This window comes from Pantherophis guttatus, chromosome 9, assembly GCF_059756535.1.
Source record: "Pantherophis guttatus breed Tessera chromosome 9, ASM5975653v1, whole genome shotgun sequence".
Classification (NCBI taxonomy): Eukaryota; Metazoa; Chordata; class Lepidosauria; order Squamata; family Colubridae; genus Pantherophis; species Pantherophis guttatus.
Genome location: NC_142071.1, coordinates 6,186,688 through 6,203,892, shown reverse-complemented (window position 1 = coordinate 6,203,892; position 17,205 = coordinate 6,186,688). Strand labels below are relative to the sequence as shown.

The following is a 17,205-nucleotide window of genomic DNA, read 5'->3' as shown; positions in this document are numbered from 1 at the left end:
GAGTGACAGTGAGAGAGGAGACAGAGACAGAGAGAGGAGAGAGAGACAGAGACTCCTGTAATGGAAACCATTCTCTTCCCTCAGGTTCTGTAGAAAAGAAGCAACAGCGAAGATCAATTCGAACTCGCTCAGAGTCTGAGAAATCCACTGAGGTTGTGCCAAAGAAGAAGATCAAAAAGGAGCAGGTTGGCTTCCTCGATGTAGAGAGTTAAAAAAAAATATACCCGTTGTCACTTTTTATATTGATGCCTTTTTTTTTAATTTAAACCCTACCTACCCTCTCTCTCTATTTTTTTTTTCAACTTCCCCCCCCCCTTTTTTTTTTTTTTTTTTGGACTCTCCTCCTTGAGATCCAAACCCTTAATAAACTCTGCTGGTCAACTAAGTTTCCACTGACAGCATCATTCGTACTTTTGGAGAACCCGGGAAAATAGAGCTTCTCACGAACGCAATTATTTGTTTCTTGTTACGAGCTGTGTGATTATTATTATTATTATTTTTTTATGTTTCCGTGAGTTTTCTGGATCGCGCTCGGCTTTGTTCGCATCTTAGCATAGCCGCTGGGAGTATATTGAGGCCGACAATTGTGGTTTTGTTTTTGTTGTCTTTTTTTTTTCCCCTTTCCAAGAAAGTAGGATGGATATTAGACCCTCTTGAAAGAGGGGATTCTAAGCATGGTCTTTGCTTGAAGGCCAAATGCTGACAGCAAGCAGGAAGGAACATAATTCTGGGTTTCTATGGAGATTCTCCTCCATCCAGGTCATGGTTGTCCCAAAGATGCTTTATTTTTTCTTTTCAAGAGGCAACTGGACTTTCTGGTTTTTCTTGGAAGACGTTTCGCTTCTCATCCGAGAAGCTTGGACAGAGAGGATTGCTGGTTTGATCTATGTCAAAATTGAACAGCCCTCTCTCAACAGAGGGGGAGCGATACGATATCATCTCTCTCCAGTCTACAACACAGTCCTTTCAACAGTTCCAAGAAGGCTCCACACTCATTTGCACCACTCAGGTGACCCTGAGGACATAGAGAAACCTCCAAGGGGCCTCAACGACTTTCTAAAAAGGATGCAAATGTCCAGCTGTCTGCAAGGAGTATAAATCCTTCCATTCCCCACCATCCAGTCAGAGCTTGAAGAAGCTTCTTGGAGGAGAAGCGAAAACGTCTTCCAAGAATAACAAGAAAATCCAGTTGCCTCTTGGGGGAAAAAAAGCATCTTTGGGATAATTCTGAGTTGCCTTTTTTTTTCTTGTAAGAAGAACCAACATGCACACTGGGTATTTCTTTTGGGGGATGGGCCTCAAAGATGTATATTGCTTTTGGAAATAGCCAGTTGCAAATCAAGATGGGGTTTGTAAGTTGCTTCATTGTGCCACTCGTGCTGTCTGTGGATTCTCTGCATGTTTCAAGAAGGTTATTACATTTGGGGTTTTCTCAACCATTTGGGTATGCTCCATTCTTTTTTTAAATTCAAAGGAAATTTATTTTGGAATATCAAGTATAACAGACGTTCCCTAACAGCCCCAATCATTTGAAAAAGTTCAAGACGGCAACTTCTAATAAATGTTACATATGGTATTTTTTTCTTTTTATTCTTACTATTTTTGCTCGCTATGAAGCTAAATATGTTCTGTTTAAAATATCAGTTCATTATTCCGGCTTTTAACTTTGACTTTGCTGTCCCAGCAATACTTTTCCTGGGTTGGATTTCCAAAGTAGTGATTTTAAAGGAAGAAAATTTCAACACAGGTTTTGGTGTGGTTTTTTTTTTTTTTTCAATTAAAAAAAAAAAAACCCTCATTCCCCAAGTAATCTTTGCTTGCTTTATACTATGGAACTAATTAAATTGACATAGTATATTGTACTGGTGTTTTCAGGAAAAACATATAGGAAAGCTTAATGATCAGAGAAGAACTGTATTGCATAAGCTTGAATATGTAATATGTTCAGAAAGGCATACTGATATTTTAGGATTCAGCAACCATATTTGTTCATATCAGTGACTTTCCAAATTAATTCTGCATCCTTTCAAATTTTAAGATGACAACTGGAATATTAATTTCAACTGAGAAAGACAAATGTTAATTCTGTTGCAAGTGAGTGATAGCAGAATACAAGTGATTGTCTAGATTTTATATTTGTATTATCAATTGTATCCTATACAAATCCTTCTATTGTATGTTTTTATCCATTGTAAAACGAAATAAAATATTTTTCAAACATTATAGGACAATCCTTAATAAATATTTCGAGATGTGTTTCTTAACCTGCCTATGTCACCTTACGGAGAACTTTTATTTTCTTTTTATTTTCAAATTACAATTTTTTAGCCTTTAAAAAAAAAAAAGAAAAGCGAGACCTTTAGCCAAGAAGCTGCTTGCCACTGCTAAATTCACAACTTTGGTGTTCCCCTGCCGAAAACCAACCTCTCTATGTAGGATCCAAGGCACAGAAATACAAAACGCCTGGAAGGGATTTCACAAGGTCACCAACTTGCCTATATCCATGCGCTGTGTCGACATGGCTTCCAGCTGTATAGAGGCCTGCGGTGCATTTGCACGGTTTCCTTCCCCCTTCTGCAGAACTCTATACAGAGGAGAAGCCCATGTCCTCAGAAGCTCTGGCTTCAAAACGGGGCCGTAAGTTAAAACGTCATTTGGAAATTGAGCGTCCTGCTTTCCTTTCCTTTCATAGCTATCGTTATTTTTATTTTATTTCATTTCCCTTTCCTCTAGCTCAAGGCTTGGTAGCTCGCCCTACTCCCTAAGCCCTTAATTAATAAAATAAAAGCCTTCCTGACACTTCACGCACACATTGAATGGTTTTGAAGCAAACAGAGGCCCGTTTTATGTTGTTTAGGGAAGGCAGTCTTAATTAAATCCACAAAAAGAGAAATATTCACCCTGTTTCCCCGAAAATAAGACCCAACTGGAAAATAAGCCCTAGCATGATTTGAAAAAGATGCTTGTAATATAAGCCCATTTCAAGATGCTTGTTATATAAGCCCTACCCCAAAATAAGCCCCAGTTAAGATCATCAGCCAGACGGACGTGATTAGTACCGTATTTCCCCCAAAGTAAGACCTAACCAGAAAATAAGCCCTAATGCATCTTTTGGAGCAAAAAATAATATAAGACCCGGTCTTATTTTGGGGGAAACATAATATATATTTGGGTTATGGGTGGAGGGGGAAAAAAAAACCCTTAAGTGTGATTCCTTATATACTAACTGCTTGCATTGAATTTACATTTCCTCCTTTGTACTAGGGAACAAGAAATGTCTTTACTAACCACTCATTTTCCTGTCTAAACAGGTAGAAACAGCCCCACAGGCAGCAGTGAAGACTGGATTACAAAAAGGTTAGTGTGGCTTTTATTTCTGGTGGTTTGCCTTTGTTTCTCGGTCTCTCAAGGTTTTTGACGGACTTGTGAATTAACGTCCTTAGTATATACTGCCGAATAAATGTAGTTTATTGTCACGCTAACCCCTCCGTAACCAGGTCGTGTCAAAAGGCAGTGAAGCAGAATCTCTGACAAAGCAGGCTTGAAAATGTGCAAAATGGAAGCTCGAACACCCTCTCTCTTAAATCTCCAACAAGAATAATTACTGGAGTGAGTTTTAGCCTTGTGTGTGCAACAAGTGGTTTTGTTATATATCAGAGTTCATTTCTTCAGAAAGTCTTTAGGCGTACGGTTCTCCAATTTATTATATCATGTGAAGTTTTATCAGGCTGGAAGAGTCAGGAGCACACATTAAGCTCCAGTTATTTAATTTATTGCTCATACCTACACACAAGAATCTAGTCAACCAAAGACCAATACTAAATTGGGCTAGATAAGAGTCAACTATAGAAGAGTAGGCAAACTGGAAGGCAGGGTTAAACGCGTCATCAGTTTGGCGTCATTGCATTTTCTCAAGACACCCAAATCCAGCCTCCTCATGAATTCCATTGACCCATGTCCAGCACCAAAATTTACTGTCAGTTGACTATATTCTTGTGTAGAGGTAGCAGTAATAAACTCTTCTCTGCTTTGAATTCCATGAATGCTTCTGGTTATTTGCACCTGACATCAACGGAATTCAAGAGGAGTTGGACCTGGATTGTTTATGGCAGGGTGGGTTTGATTTAAATCCAAGTCGATTTAAATGACGATTTAAATCATGATTTAAATGACTAGTAAAAAGTCTTGATTTAAATCAACTCCATTTAAATCATATTTTTTAAAGAGCAACTGTCATCTCTGCTGTGAAATTGTGTAAATGCATCAATGCAGCGCATGTTGTCTCAGCTTGCAGAGCCTGGATTCATTGAACGGGTTTACCAAAAATGGAAATAGTGCAGAATAAACAGCCTCATGCTACATAACTAAGCTCCGTTTCATGCTGAATAAACTAAATTATTAATGCATCTTAAATAGAAAACTATCTTTAGATAGATGTTTGTTCCAAAAGCATTTTATTAAAATAAATTTGATCAAAATAAAAAAAAATCCGATTTAAATAAAAAAAAAACAGATTTAAATTTTAAAAAATCTGATTTTTTTAAAAAAAAAATCATCGATTTTTATCCAGCCTGGTTTATGGGAACGTAACAACTCTAGACTGATTACTCTCTTTATTCCATCCCCAGTCTCTGACTGCCATTCCCCTACAAACGTCAGGTTAAAGCAGTGGTGGAATTCACATTTTTTTACTACTGGTTCTATGGGCGTGGCTTGGTGGGCATGGTGTGGCTTGGTGGGCGTGGCAGGGGAAGGATACTGCGAAATCCCCATTCCCTCCCCGCTCCTGGGGAAGGATACTGCAAAATCCCCATTCCCTCCCCACTCCTGGGGGAAGGATGCTGCAAAATCCCCATTCCTTCCCCACTCCTGGGGGAAGGCTATTGCAAAATCTCCATTCCCACCCCACTCTGGGGCCAGCCAGAGGTGGTATTTGCCAGTTCTCCAAACTACTCAAAATTTCCGCTACCAGTTCTCCAGAACCTGCTTTACTTCATCCCTGGGTTAAAGGTTAGAATGGCTGGGATTTAGGCCTGCTTCAGGTAGTTCTTTGAAGTCCTGCATTTGCCATGCTTCCTGTTTTAGGATGGGAAAGAGAAATCTTTCACTTCTGCCTCCTTCCTCCAAATTTCTGTCATCACTGACACCAACCATTTCTGCTTCCTTCCTCCAAGGCACTGTAATCTAATGAATACCATTCAGATCTAGGTACAGAAGGATGTTTGATTTCATGTTAGTTTGATCATGTGTATTCAGTGCTAATTGCTTCTGAGATTGCATTTCACATACAGGAAGGGATAAGGCGCCTTAAGTGTTGTCAAAATAAAATACCCAAACCAATCACAAATCAGTGCATTCCTGACTTTTCAGCCTTTGAAAAAAAATGCTATAAAAACGACTTTATCATTAAGCAGATGTCAGCGTCCCAGCGCTGACATATATTAGGAGAGGAGAAGCTTGAACTTTTGTCTACTTAATTCCTTTGAAGATTCTGTCTCCTCGGAGATGGGAGGAGGGGAACATTCCTGTGATCTGACGGAGGAGGGATAAGGAAAATGGCTTGGAAGATAGCCAATGAGACGCAGAGAATTGGGGATCAGAAAGGGAGGGATTGGGGGGCAAAGGTCAGTACTGACCACGCAAGAGCCAGGGTCGGATCACTATGCTCAATAAAGAGAAAATTTCCTTAAAGATCGGCAGTTTGGAAATTCCTCTATTTTGAGATAGCATCGAAACCTGACAGCAATATTGTTCCGATTCTGACTTTCCACTCTGTTTTTGAAACAGTTCATCCCAACGTGTGTTCTTCATTATGTGATTGCTTTTGGTTCTTACATTGTGAGCTGCCTTGGGAGGATTTTAATTTGGAAGATAAGGTATAAATGAACAGAAGATACACCGTGTATCCCCTATCCAACAGTTAATAGCGTCGTTGCATTGGGAAAGCCCTGCTTTTAAAATCCTAGATTAGTTTACTGTTATAAAAGCTTTTAAATCAAGTGTGCAATTTGTCTAGTTCTCTTGGCATTGTTCTTAATTTCTCTTTCAGTAGCTTACATATTTGAGAGGTCTTTTAGGATTAATTCCAGTGTGTTGCGTTAAGGTGCCAGTGAGATTTCCGATTCTTGTAAACCTCTAAAGAAAAGAAGTCGTGCCTCCACAGATGTAGAATTGGCTAACTCAGCTTACAGAGATACCTCCGATTCTGATTCAAGAGGACTTAACGATATACAGGTATTTATTCGGCCCCAGCTTTGCAAAGGACAAATAATTTGATAAATCCGTTTCACAGATCGCTTTATGTTTAAAACCTTGGGAGTGAGATGTTTGTGGCTGTTAATCTTCTTTGAATATGTTTTGTTTGCAAACACAATTGTAAACAGTGTACAAAAACATCCCATTTTGACAACAAAACAGATTTTTGACATCAGGCAAACATAAACAATGTTGGCTTAAGTGCAATTCGGTTACATTTCTGCTCCTTCCATAAGATCGAATTGAATTCTGTATTCCGAGTATTATTGTTTGGTAGTCTTTTTTTCTCTGCATTGAAAAAAGAAAATGTTGAAAAAAGTGGAATTACATAAAATGCTGCTGCAGTTAAGGCTGGGAACAAACATGAAAATTATAGCTTTTAAAGGAACAAAATGGAAAGAGTTGGCCCAGAACACTAAGTAGAACAGTTAATCTATCACTGTTAGCATTAGCTTGATGATGATGGTTGGGTTAGGGCTGAAACATTGCTTTTCTCTGCATTGTTTAAAATTCTGTTCTACTTATGAATTTTTGATTCTTACATGACCAGAAATAGTCAAGAAAGATTCAAATCAGAAAAACCTTAAAGAGTATTTTATTTTCAGGTTGGCAAAGACAGAAGATAGTTTGGTGAAGCTTGCGAGCAGCAATGTCTCTATCCTTACTTTCCCGTATCTTAATGATAACATGATTATTATTTCTTAATATTCAAAATTCCATCATTAATTGCAGAAGTGCGGGAAAATAAAACGTCAGCAGTATTCCCAAAATTCCTCTAGGTCTCACCTGAAGCCAAGGTGCCTGAGAAATGATACACGGTGGGATTTTTAGAGAGACATTGTCGCGTAACCTGCCACCAAAAAGGAAGAGAAGGAAGTGATTCATACTCAGTCTTGATCAGGAATAGCAGTAAAGCAATTTGAGCTAGAGAATGATTTAAGAGATGATTGAGAATAACCCAGGGAAGTCCTATAAGGAAATTAATAATAAAGAGCCTTGTTAGTACAGTGGTCTAAGGCACCCTGTTATTAAGCTGGTTATTAAGACCAGCTGCCTGCAGTTACTGCAGGTTCGAATCTCCCCAGGCTCAAGGTTGACTCAGCCTTCCATCCTTTCTAAGGTAGGTAAATTGAGGACCCAGTTGTGGGGGCAATAAGCTGACTTTGTATAAATATACAAAAGGATGAAGGCTATTGCTGAGCACATTGTAAGCCGCCCTGAATCTCCGGAGAAGGGCGGCATATAAATCAAATTAAAATATATATATATATATTGGAGGATACTCAGTGGGGTAAGGGGAAGAGTAGAGAGAATACAAATAGTCCTCGATAAACGACCCCTCGTTCGAAGTAATGATGGCACTAAAGGAAGGGGGCTTACGACGCGTCCTCATGGTTGCAATCGTGGCATTGCAACCAGCATCACAATTCAGACACTTGGCAACCGGCTTGCAATTATGATGGTGACAGCATCCTCCAGTCACATGATTGCCATTTGTGACCTCCACTGCCAGCACTGGGGAAGCTGGGAGGAAGTCACAAATGGTGTGACTTCCGTGACATCATTAAGCATGATCACGTGATCATTAAGCATGATTCCGTGATCATTAAGCATGATCACGTGACATCCTGCTTAATGATCACTCAGGATTTGCTAAATGAACATAACTCGGAGCGTTAGAACCACTATCATGAGTCAGCATAATCACGTGCCATTGCGCTTTTCAGCCATGTCACTTAAGAAAAAGGACTTTCTGGTCCCAATTAGCATTGTTACCTATGAAGCTATTATGAGGACTCTACAGAAAACAATAGGCGTGTTAGAAAGAGCCCTAGAAAGGATGATAAGACACAGAGAGGACAGCTAGTGGGATAGATTTATTTGCCAAGGGGTGGTGAATAATTCTGGAGAGGGGAAAAGATTCCTGACCACATTACAAAAGCTATGTCCGTGAATCCCATACATGGGGGGCATATTCAATTCCCAGTAGAGGATTGGAACCCCATAGAATAACATCTACCCATGTTTCCCCAAAAATAAGACCGGGTCTTATTTTCTTTTGGGCCACAAAATAAGCACTAGGGCTTATTTTCGGAGGGGGTCTTATTTTTTTCCCCATCTACAGAAGGCCCACTTCTTCTGTTTGTTCATGTGGGCAGGAGGGTGTGCCAGTGCCGCTGCTGCGAGGTGGGGGTGGAACTGCCCAACACGCCCTGCACCAGCTTACTGTATTTTTCGGAGTATAAGATGCACCGGACTATAAGACGCACCTACTTTTTTTGGTGAGGAAAAGAAGAAAAAGAAATCTGCCTCTGCCTCTGCGCAATTTTGCCTCGTTGCAGCAAACAGCCTGCTTTACTTTCATTTTCGTTTTCAGCACAGCTTGATTAGCACAAGGGGAAAAAAAATCTGCTCCAGCAATTTTCTTCCTTGCAGCAAGCAGCAGAGGCCTGCGCAAGACAGCTGAGACCAAAACAGCTGAGAATCGGGAGGACGATCCAATCAACTTGTGCTAATTAGGCTGTGCTGAAGCTGAAAGGAGCTGTTTTTTCTTGCTGCAAGGAGGTAAATTGCTGGGAGGCAGAGGCCAAAGAATGGGGACCAGTAGGTGGCGGGGCTACATTCAGTGTATAAGACGCACCTAAATTTTCACCCCCTTTTAGGGGGGAAAAAGGTGCATCTTATACTCCAAAAAATACGGTATATTTCGGTATCACCCCTACAATCTACTCCAATCAGTCCCACATATGCCGATCTCAACCAAAACATTTTGCTTAAGTACTATGCTGTGTTAAATGTTATTTTCAGATTCTGGCCGCATGTAAGGTAAGTTGTTTTGATATGGGGAGCTATACTTAATATTTTCCCCTATGCGTCCCCCTTCCAAATTTGGTAGGAGGGATTTTGCAAAGAGATAACGTTTGTTTAAACAGAATTAAGTTTCCTCATCCAGGCAATGTATTCATCCTTCTGCAAATTTCGTCCCTAGGGTAGATGAGATTATATACCAAGGACGGCATTTTAATTGACCTCAAGTCAGAGTTCAAAGAAGTTATGGAAATAGTTAGCTGTTTTGTTTTGTTTTCCCTTTAATGAACTGGATTTACATGGATCCTTATTTATAGAGCTCTTCTTTAAAAAAAAATGAAAACAACTGCGCCTGCTTTATTTTAGGGTAGTTTCGGAAAGCAGTCAGACAGCCCATTGGCTACAGCAGATGCTGATGTTTCTGACGTCCAGTCGGTGGATTCGAGTTTGTCGAGAAGAGGTTCAGGGACAAGTAAGAGAGACACCGTTTGTCAGGTAAATGAAAAGTGCAAATCTGAGAATACGTTATGGCTGTAATCCTGGTGTCAGGGTTCCAAGTAACACCCCCAACGAAATCGAACTCAGAGGCTTGAAGTTCCTCAAAGCTAACTTTTATTAGAGATGTCATATTTGCATATCTGGGAAAACCCGAATCTGAAAGCTTCCGGGTTTTCCTCACCCACAAGAAAGTTCACATCTCGGACATCACCACCACAGCTGCAATCAGTTCTTTCCTGAACTGAAGACATCCTCCCATTTCTTCTTTGCACAGCTGCCTGACACCATGGCCTTGAACTTCTCTTCTCTAAGAGAAGTTTGTTATGGCTATCTCTACTTCACTCATGCAATCCCCCCCTCCCAACTTCCAACGGTATGATTGTGGTAGGCCTGAATCCTCAAGGCGCACAGGTAATATGGCTTCCAGGCATGACACCTGGTATTTTTCCGTGTATAAGACGCTACTTTTTCTTTAAAATATTTACTTGAAAATGGAGGGGCGTCTTATACACAGGAGGCCGAGAGGAGAAGGCCGCACATGCCGGATGAGCCTCTAATACAGGGGTCTCCAACCTTGGCAACTTTAAGACTTGTGGACGTCAACTCCCAGAATTCCTCAGCCAGCAAAGCTTTGCTGGCTGAGGAATTCTGGGAGTTGAGGTCCACAAGTCTTAAAGTTGCCAAGGGTGGAGACCCCTGCTCTAATATGCAGCTCTATCATTCCTCTCTATTGTAGTTGTTTCTTGTATCACATTGCCACTCTAGATTTCATCTCTGTTGTTCCTATGATGCATCTCCTCTTCTTGTTGCATTTCTCACTCTTAACAAGATAGCTTCTGCACAGCAATGGCTTGTAGTGTGCTTACTACAAGGAACTACATGAAACATGGGGGTGTCTTATACATGGGGGTGTCTTATAGACAGACAAATACGGTATTTCATTTCTGTTGAATCACCTTTACCAAAAGGTCAAATACTAACAGTGATGGGTTTCAAAAATTTTTACTACCGGTTCTGTGGGTGTGGCTTGGTGGGCGTGGCATGGCTTGGTGGGCATGGCAACGGAAGGATACTGTAAAATCTCCATTCCCTCCTGACTCCAGGGGAAGGTTACTGCAAAATCCCCATTTCCTCCTGATCAGCTGGGACTCCTAATCAGCTGATTCTCTGGGAGGCAGAGAATAGATGGGGGCGGGGCCACTCAGAATTTTTACTACCGGTTCTCCGAACTACTCAAAATTTCCGCTACCGGTTCTCCGGAACTGGTCAGAACCTGCTGAAATCTACCCCTGCTAACAAATGCCAAAAGGTCAAATAATAAGAAATTACAAAACAAATAACAAAAAACAAACAAACAAACAAATAAAAACAAAATAGCCTTCAACGTACGACCGCAAATGAGCCCAAAAATTTTAAGTGAGAAATTTGTTAGGTGAGTTTTGCCCCGCTTTAAGATTTCACATTTGTTAAATTGAAGCGCTGCTAAATCGGTTTAACCCGGTTGTTAAATGAATCTGACTCTGCTTCTCAAAAAGTCACAAAAGGAGATCGCGTGACCCCGGGACATTGCAAATCGTCATAAATGCGAGTCGGTTTACAAGCAACCGAATGCAAACCATGGTCGTAAGTGAAAAATGGTCATGTCACTTTTTTCGGTGCTTTTAACTTTGGGCGGTCACTAAGTGAACTGTGGTCTACCTGTACCTGTAGGTTGATTTAATTTGCCTCCGTCTCCTTAAAAACCTTAGTTTAAAGTGCATTTACAGGTTATCCATATTTTTTTTTTTTTTCATTTTAAGGATCCTTCGTTATTTTACAGTCTAATCACATCCAGGTCTTCTCAGAGATCCGTTTGACTGTTATATCTTGTTTATTTTCTTCTTGCCTTCAGTCGGGATGCGGCTCCACCTGATTTGTACAGCTCCTTTCCCTGTGTCCATATTTCACATTTATTTCTTCTTGCTTGCTTGCTTCAGTGGAAAAGAAAATTAGTTTTTTTTTTCACTTGTTAGTTTTAAGATGCCTTCTGCAAGAAAACAGATTCCATCACTTTAATTAAACTGACCCACAAATAAGGGAAACGTCTTAGATGGCACGATCGTGAAGAGTAATTGCTCCCTTAAGTTGAAGAGAAGGAAGCTGACCATAACAGCAAATACTGACATCCATTCTGACTCTCTGCTTGTTAGTCCTAACCTCCAGCTCTTTCGAAAAGCTCCCCACGAAATGTTCCTCAGATGTTTAGGATGCTGCTTCCCCTCAGGGGATATCCACTGATTTTCCTTGGGTGTCTCCTGGTCATGCTGGTTCTGACTAACCCAGAAAACCATCCTTCACCCTTCGCAACAATCGAGGGCATCCCTTGGAAGTCCTTATGGATTTGGAAGAGTGGGAAGATGGATGGATGGATGGATGGATGGATGGAGAGCATATTCCACACATTGTTTTACTCAGCAGTTATCAGCCACATCCACACTGTTCAGAGAATCATTCTCTCTCTCTCTCTCTCTCTCTCTCTCTCTCTCTCTCTCTCTCTCTCTCTCTCCCTCTCTCTCTCCCTCTCCCTCTCCCTCTCCCTCTCCCTCCCTCCCTCTTTCTTCCTCTCTCTCCCACTCTCTTTCTCTTCCTTTCTCTCTTTCACTCTCTCCCTCTCCCTACCCCTCTTTCTCTTCTTCTTCCTCTCTCTCTTCCCCTCCCCCTCTTTCTCTTCCTCTCTCCCTCCCTCCCTCTCTTTCTTCCTTTCTGTCTCCCTCTCTCTCTCTCCCTCTCTCCCTCTCCCTACCCCCTCTTTCTCTTTTTCTTCCTAACTCTCTCTCTTCTTCTCTCCTCTCTCTCTCTCTCTCTCTGGATTATCTGCTGCCATCTAGTGACAGGTTTCCATTCCCCGCCATATTATAGAGCTTCCTCGTTCACCCACTTAAAGAGGATCAATTCTTTTCTTAAAATAAGTGAGCGATTACTTTTGCAAGTTAATCAGTGCTGCAGAACGTTTTTTTTAAAAAAAAAAATGGGTTTGCAAACCGAAAAAGATTTTCAGAGTCTTCTCGTTCAGCTGAGTTTAAACATAAATAGGGTGAATAAAAGAAAAATACGGTGCAGGTTATCAGTTCCTCCTTCCAGTTTCATTTTTCACATAACAGGCAGGGAAATCATCAAATTTCTCTATCTGAAACCTTTTTGCAAGGTGAAGATAACTGCAATAACTGTTTATTTCCTTCCTAATGATTCACATCTGTATGAGCCAGGACTATACAGGTAGTCCTCAATTTACAACAGTTCATTTAGTGACAGTTTGAAGTTAACAACAGTACTGAAAAAAGTGACTTATGACCATCTTTCACACTTATGACCGTTGCAACATCCTCATGCTCACATCATCAAAATTTGGATGCCATCTAATGGGAAATAGTGATTAGAAAATACACACCAATATCCCTGGATCACAATGAGGAATCTAACCCTGCTTTTCTTCCATGGCTGATGTCTTTCCATCAGTGTAGCTTGTCCCCGTGGGATGTGCTGGTCTCTGAATTAGTATTTCTATAGTAAAGGAACCTTGAAAATGGCATGGTAATCCAACATGAATGGAGTGGAAAGGAATGGAGTGGAGTGGAATGGAATGGAATGGAGTAGAAACGAAAGGGAAAGGGAAAGGAAAGGAAAGGAAAGGAAAGGAAAGGAAAGGAAAGGAAAGAAGGAAACAGAGTTGGAAGGGACCTTGGAGGTCTTCTAGTCCAACCCCCTGATTAGGCAGGAAACCCTACACCACTTCTGACAAATGGTTTTCCAACATCTTAAAAACTTCCAGTGTTGGAACATTTACAACTTCTGGAGGCAAGTTGTTCCACTGATTAATTGTTCTGTCAGGAAGTTTCTCCTTAGTTCTAGGTTGCTTCTCTTCTTGATGAGTTTCCATCCGTTGCTTCTTGTCCTGCCCTCAGGTGCTTTGGAGAACAGTTTGACTCCCTCTTCTTTGTGGGAGCCCCTGAGATATTGGAAGACTGCTATCATGTCTCCCCTAGTCCTTCTTTTCATTAAACTAGACATACCCAGTTCCTGCAACCGTTCTTCATATGTTTTAGCCTCCAGTCCCCTAATCATCTTTGTTGCTCTTCTCTGCAGTCTTTCCAGAGTCTCCACATCTTTTTTACATTGTGGTGACCAAAACTGGATGCAATATTCCAAGTGTGGCCTTATAAAGTGGTATTAAGACTTCACATGATCTTGATTCTATCCCTCTGTTTATTCAGCCCAGAACTGTGTTGGCTTTTTTGGCAGCTGCTGCACATGGCTGGCTCATATTTAAATGGTTGTCCACTAGGATTCCAAGATCCCCCCCACAGTTACTACTATTGAGCAAGGTACCACATATACTGTACCTGTGCATTCTGTTTTTCTTGCCTAAATTTAGAACTTTACTTTTTTCACTATTGAATTTCATTTTGTTAGATAGCGCCCAATGTTCAAGTCTGTCAAGATCCTTCTGTATCTTAAAACATTTAGCTTTTGGACTTGATTGAATTAGAAACTCGATGACTTTATTTGGATTCTCTCTTTTTTTCTTCTTCTCCTTTTTCTTTTTAAGATTTGTGAAAGCACCGGTGAGTCTCTAGTCTCGTGCGAAGGTGAATGCTACAGGGTCTTCCATACAGAATGCCTAGGATTGAGCTCGCAGCCTGATGGGAAATTTATCTGCCTGGAGTGCAAAAATGGTAAATGAGTGGAATTCTTTTTTTTTTGCCTTGAGAAAGTGGCTGAAACGCCAAAAAGCTCTGAACGCTACTTAACAAGGATCAGTTCGGGCTTTTCAACATCTGCTCAACGAATTCTTGCTTGCTTTCTCTTTCAAAATGGATTGCGTTTTAAGATTTCAAGCCTAACCCATATTCTTCAGCGTGACAGTTGGAGTCATTTGTGTTTTAGCACTGAGTTTAAGCATTAACTTGATACCTATTTTTACTGTTGATCTCCATTTAGGATATCGGTCCTCTTTGTTTTCCTTCACATTGGATAGCTAAAGAAAATGGCATAATAGCCTGAGTTTTTTTAGCCTCTGGAAAGCTGAGGGGAATATAATGTTGCACCCTCTCACTATCACCCACGTCTGAAAATGTCTCCCGTGAGATATTGTCACAGTTCTAAGTTCACCATCCAACACCTGTCATCCATTAGGAAAACTGGATTTTCACATTCTTTTTAGATAGATAGCAAAGAAAGATTAAATTGTGGAATATTGGAAGTGGGATTTGCTTTAACCTTTAAGCAGTACGTCCCAAAGGTGCTTTTTTGAGAGGCAACTGGACTTTCTGGTTTTTCTTTGAAGACGTTTTTGAAGAAGCTTCTTGGATGAGATAGACAGACAGACAGACAGACACAGTGAGAGACAGAGATAGACACACAGAGAGATAAGACATTGATAGCAATAACACTTAGACTTATATCCCATTTAACAGTGCTTTACAGGCCCATCTAAGCGGTTTACAGTGTCCCCCAACAACCTGGCTCCTCATTTTACCGACCTCAGAAGGATGGAAGGCTGAGTCAACCTTGAGCAGATGGGAATTGAACTGCCGACAGCTGGCAGTCAGCAGAAGCAGCCTGCAATACTGCATTCTAACATCATAATATTTTGCAAACGGCCTCTCCGGTTCCCAGGGCTGAAAGAATGCCTCTGCATTCCAGCTAAACCCTTTTACGTTTCTCCTCTTCAAAGGGCAGCATATGTGCTTTTCCTGCAAACTTCCCGGCAAAGACGTGAAGCGCTGCTCAGTCAACACGTGTGGCAAATTCTACCACGAGGCCTGCGTCCGCAAGTTCACGACAGCCGTTTTTGAATCCCGAGGATTCCGTTGCCCTCAGCATTGCTGCACCGCGTGTTCTATGGACAAAGATATTCATAAAGCAAGCAAAGGTAAGGAAAGAGCAGGGTAATAATAATAATGTTGCGAGGCATCGTCATGAAAGCTCTAAATAAGTTCTGTGCGTTTTGCTTAGCTTCACGGTGGAATTCTTGCTAAAGGAAAGTCCAGAATCAGCAGCAGTCCAGGTGGGAAAATGTAGCTTGTTTTTTGGCAAATGGTTTGCTCTCCAAGCTTGTTTCAATTTAGTTTCTGAACGTTTCGTTACCAGACTGGGTAGCATCATCAGCAGGATTTTGTCTTGTCTTGGGTGGCGTGTGATCAGTTGTTTGTGTGATTTATTTTATTTATTTTATTTATTTATTTATTTTTTTAAATTTATTTATTTATTTATTGTTTATATTTATATACCGCCCTTCTCCCGAAGGACTCGGGGCGGTGAACAGCCAACAAATAAAACACAAGAAATATAAAATTTAAAAACAGTATTAAAATCCGATTAAATTAATTTGGCCCACAATTAAAAGCACCCCTGTATTAAAACCCATAATAAGAGCCTTGGTAGTACAGTGGTTTAATGCACCCTGTTATTAACACAGCTGCCTGCAGTTTCTGCAGGTTCGAATCTCACCAGGCTCAAGGTTGACTCAGCCTTCCATCCTTTCTAAGGTAGGTTAAATGAGGACCCAGTTTGTGGGGGCAATAAGCTGACTTTGTATAAATAGACAAAAGTATGAAGGCTATTGCTTAACGCATTGTAAGCCGCCCTGAGTCTCCGGAGAAGGGCGGCATATAAATCAAATTTAAAAAAAAACAAAACCCATAATTAAACAGCTTAAAAATTAAAACAATTTAAAAGAGTTAGGCCAGCCCGGCTTGTTGGAATAAAAACGTCTTTAGGGCACGGCGAAAGGTGCGTAGATCCGGGATCCGCCGTATCTCCGGGGGGCAGCTCATTCCAGAGGGTAGGTGCCCCCACAGAGAAGGCTCTCCCCCTGGGGGCCGCCAGTCAGCATTGTTTGACCGACGGCACCCTGAGGAGCCCCTCTCTGTGGGAGCGTACTGGTCGGTGGGAGGCTATCAGTGGCAGAAGGCGGTCTCGTAAATACCCGGGTCCTAAGCCATGGGTTGGATTACACCCAAGACATTTATAATAAGCTAAAGCGGATAAAAGGGATGCGGTGGCTCAGTGGCTAAGACATTGAGCTTGTTGATTGAAAGGTCGGCAGTTCAGCGGTTCAAATCCCTAGTGCCGCCTAATGGGGTGAGCTCCCGATACTTGTCCCAGCTTCTGCCAACCTAGCAGTTCGAAAGCAGGTAAAAAATGCAAGTAGAAAAATAGGGACCACCTTTAGTGGGAAGGTAACATTGTTCCATGCATCTTTGGCGTTGAGTCATGCCGGCCACATGACCACGGAGACGTCTTCAGACAGCGCTGGCTCTTCGGCTTTGAAACGGAGATGAGTACCGCCCCCTAGAGTCGGGAACGACTAGCACATATGTACAAGGGGGAACCTTTACCTTTACCTTTAAAGAGGATTAGGACAAGAAACCCTGCTGAAAATGTTACCTAGCCTAGTAACGAAACGTTCAGAAACCAAATTGAAAAAAAATTGGAGAGGAAACCACTATCAAAATCTAAAACCAGAGCTACAAGTATTTTCTATTATTTCAATGTAGTTTGTTCTCAAGATTCTTTAAAAGTGGGACATTACGGGTCAGCCTGGACAGATGGAAACAACACACAGATTGAATGTGATTGCTATTTTCCCATGGTTTCTACGGA

General features: G+C 41.2%; 1 protein-coding gene across 6 annotated transcripts in view; it reads left to right on the top strand.

The window, feature by feature from the left end:
- Positions 1-17,205, top strand: part of NSD3 (nuclear receptor binding SET domain protein 3) — a 114,428-nt gene that overhangs the window by 58,576 nt on the left and 38,647 nt on the right. For all 6 annotated transcript variants that reach the window (XM_060693591.2, XM_087875890.1, XM_060693589.2 and 3 more), the window contains exons 8-13: positions 85-185; positions 3,312-3,357; positions 6,104-6,234; positions 9,430-9,558; positions 14,147-14,273; positions 15,275-15,472. In XM_060693591.2, coding sequence (XP_060549574.1) covers positions 85-185; positions 3,312-3,357; positions 6,104-6,234; positions 9,430-9,558; positions 14,147-14,273; positions 15,275-15,472 — 732 coding nt within the window. The remainder of the gene's footprint in view (positions 1-84; positions 186-3,311; positions 3,358-6,103; positions 6,235-9,429; positions 9,559-14,146; positions 14,274-15,274; positions 15,473-17,205) is intronic.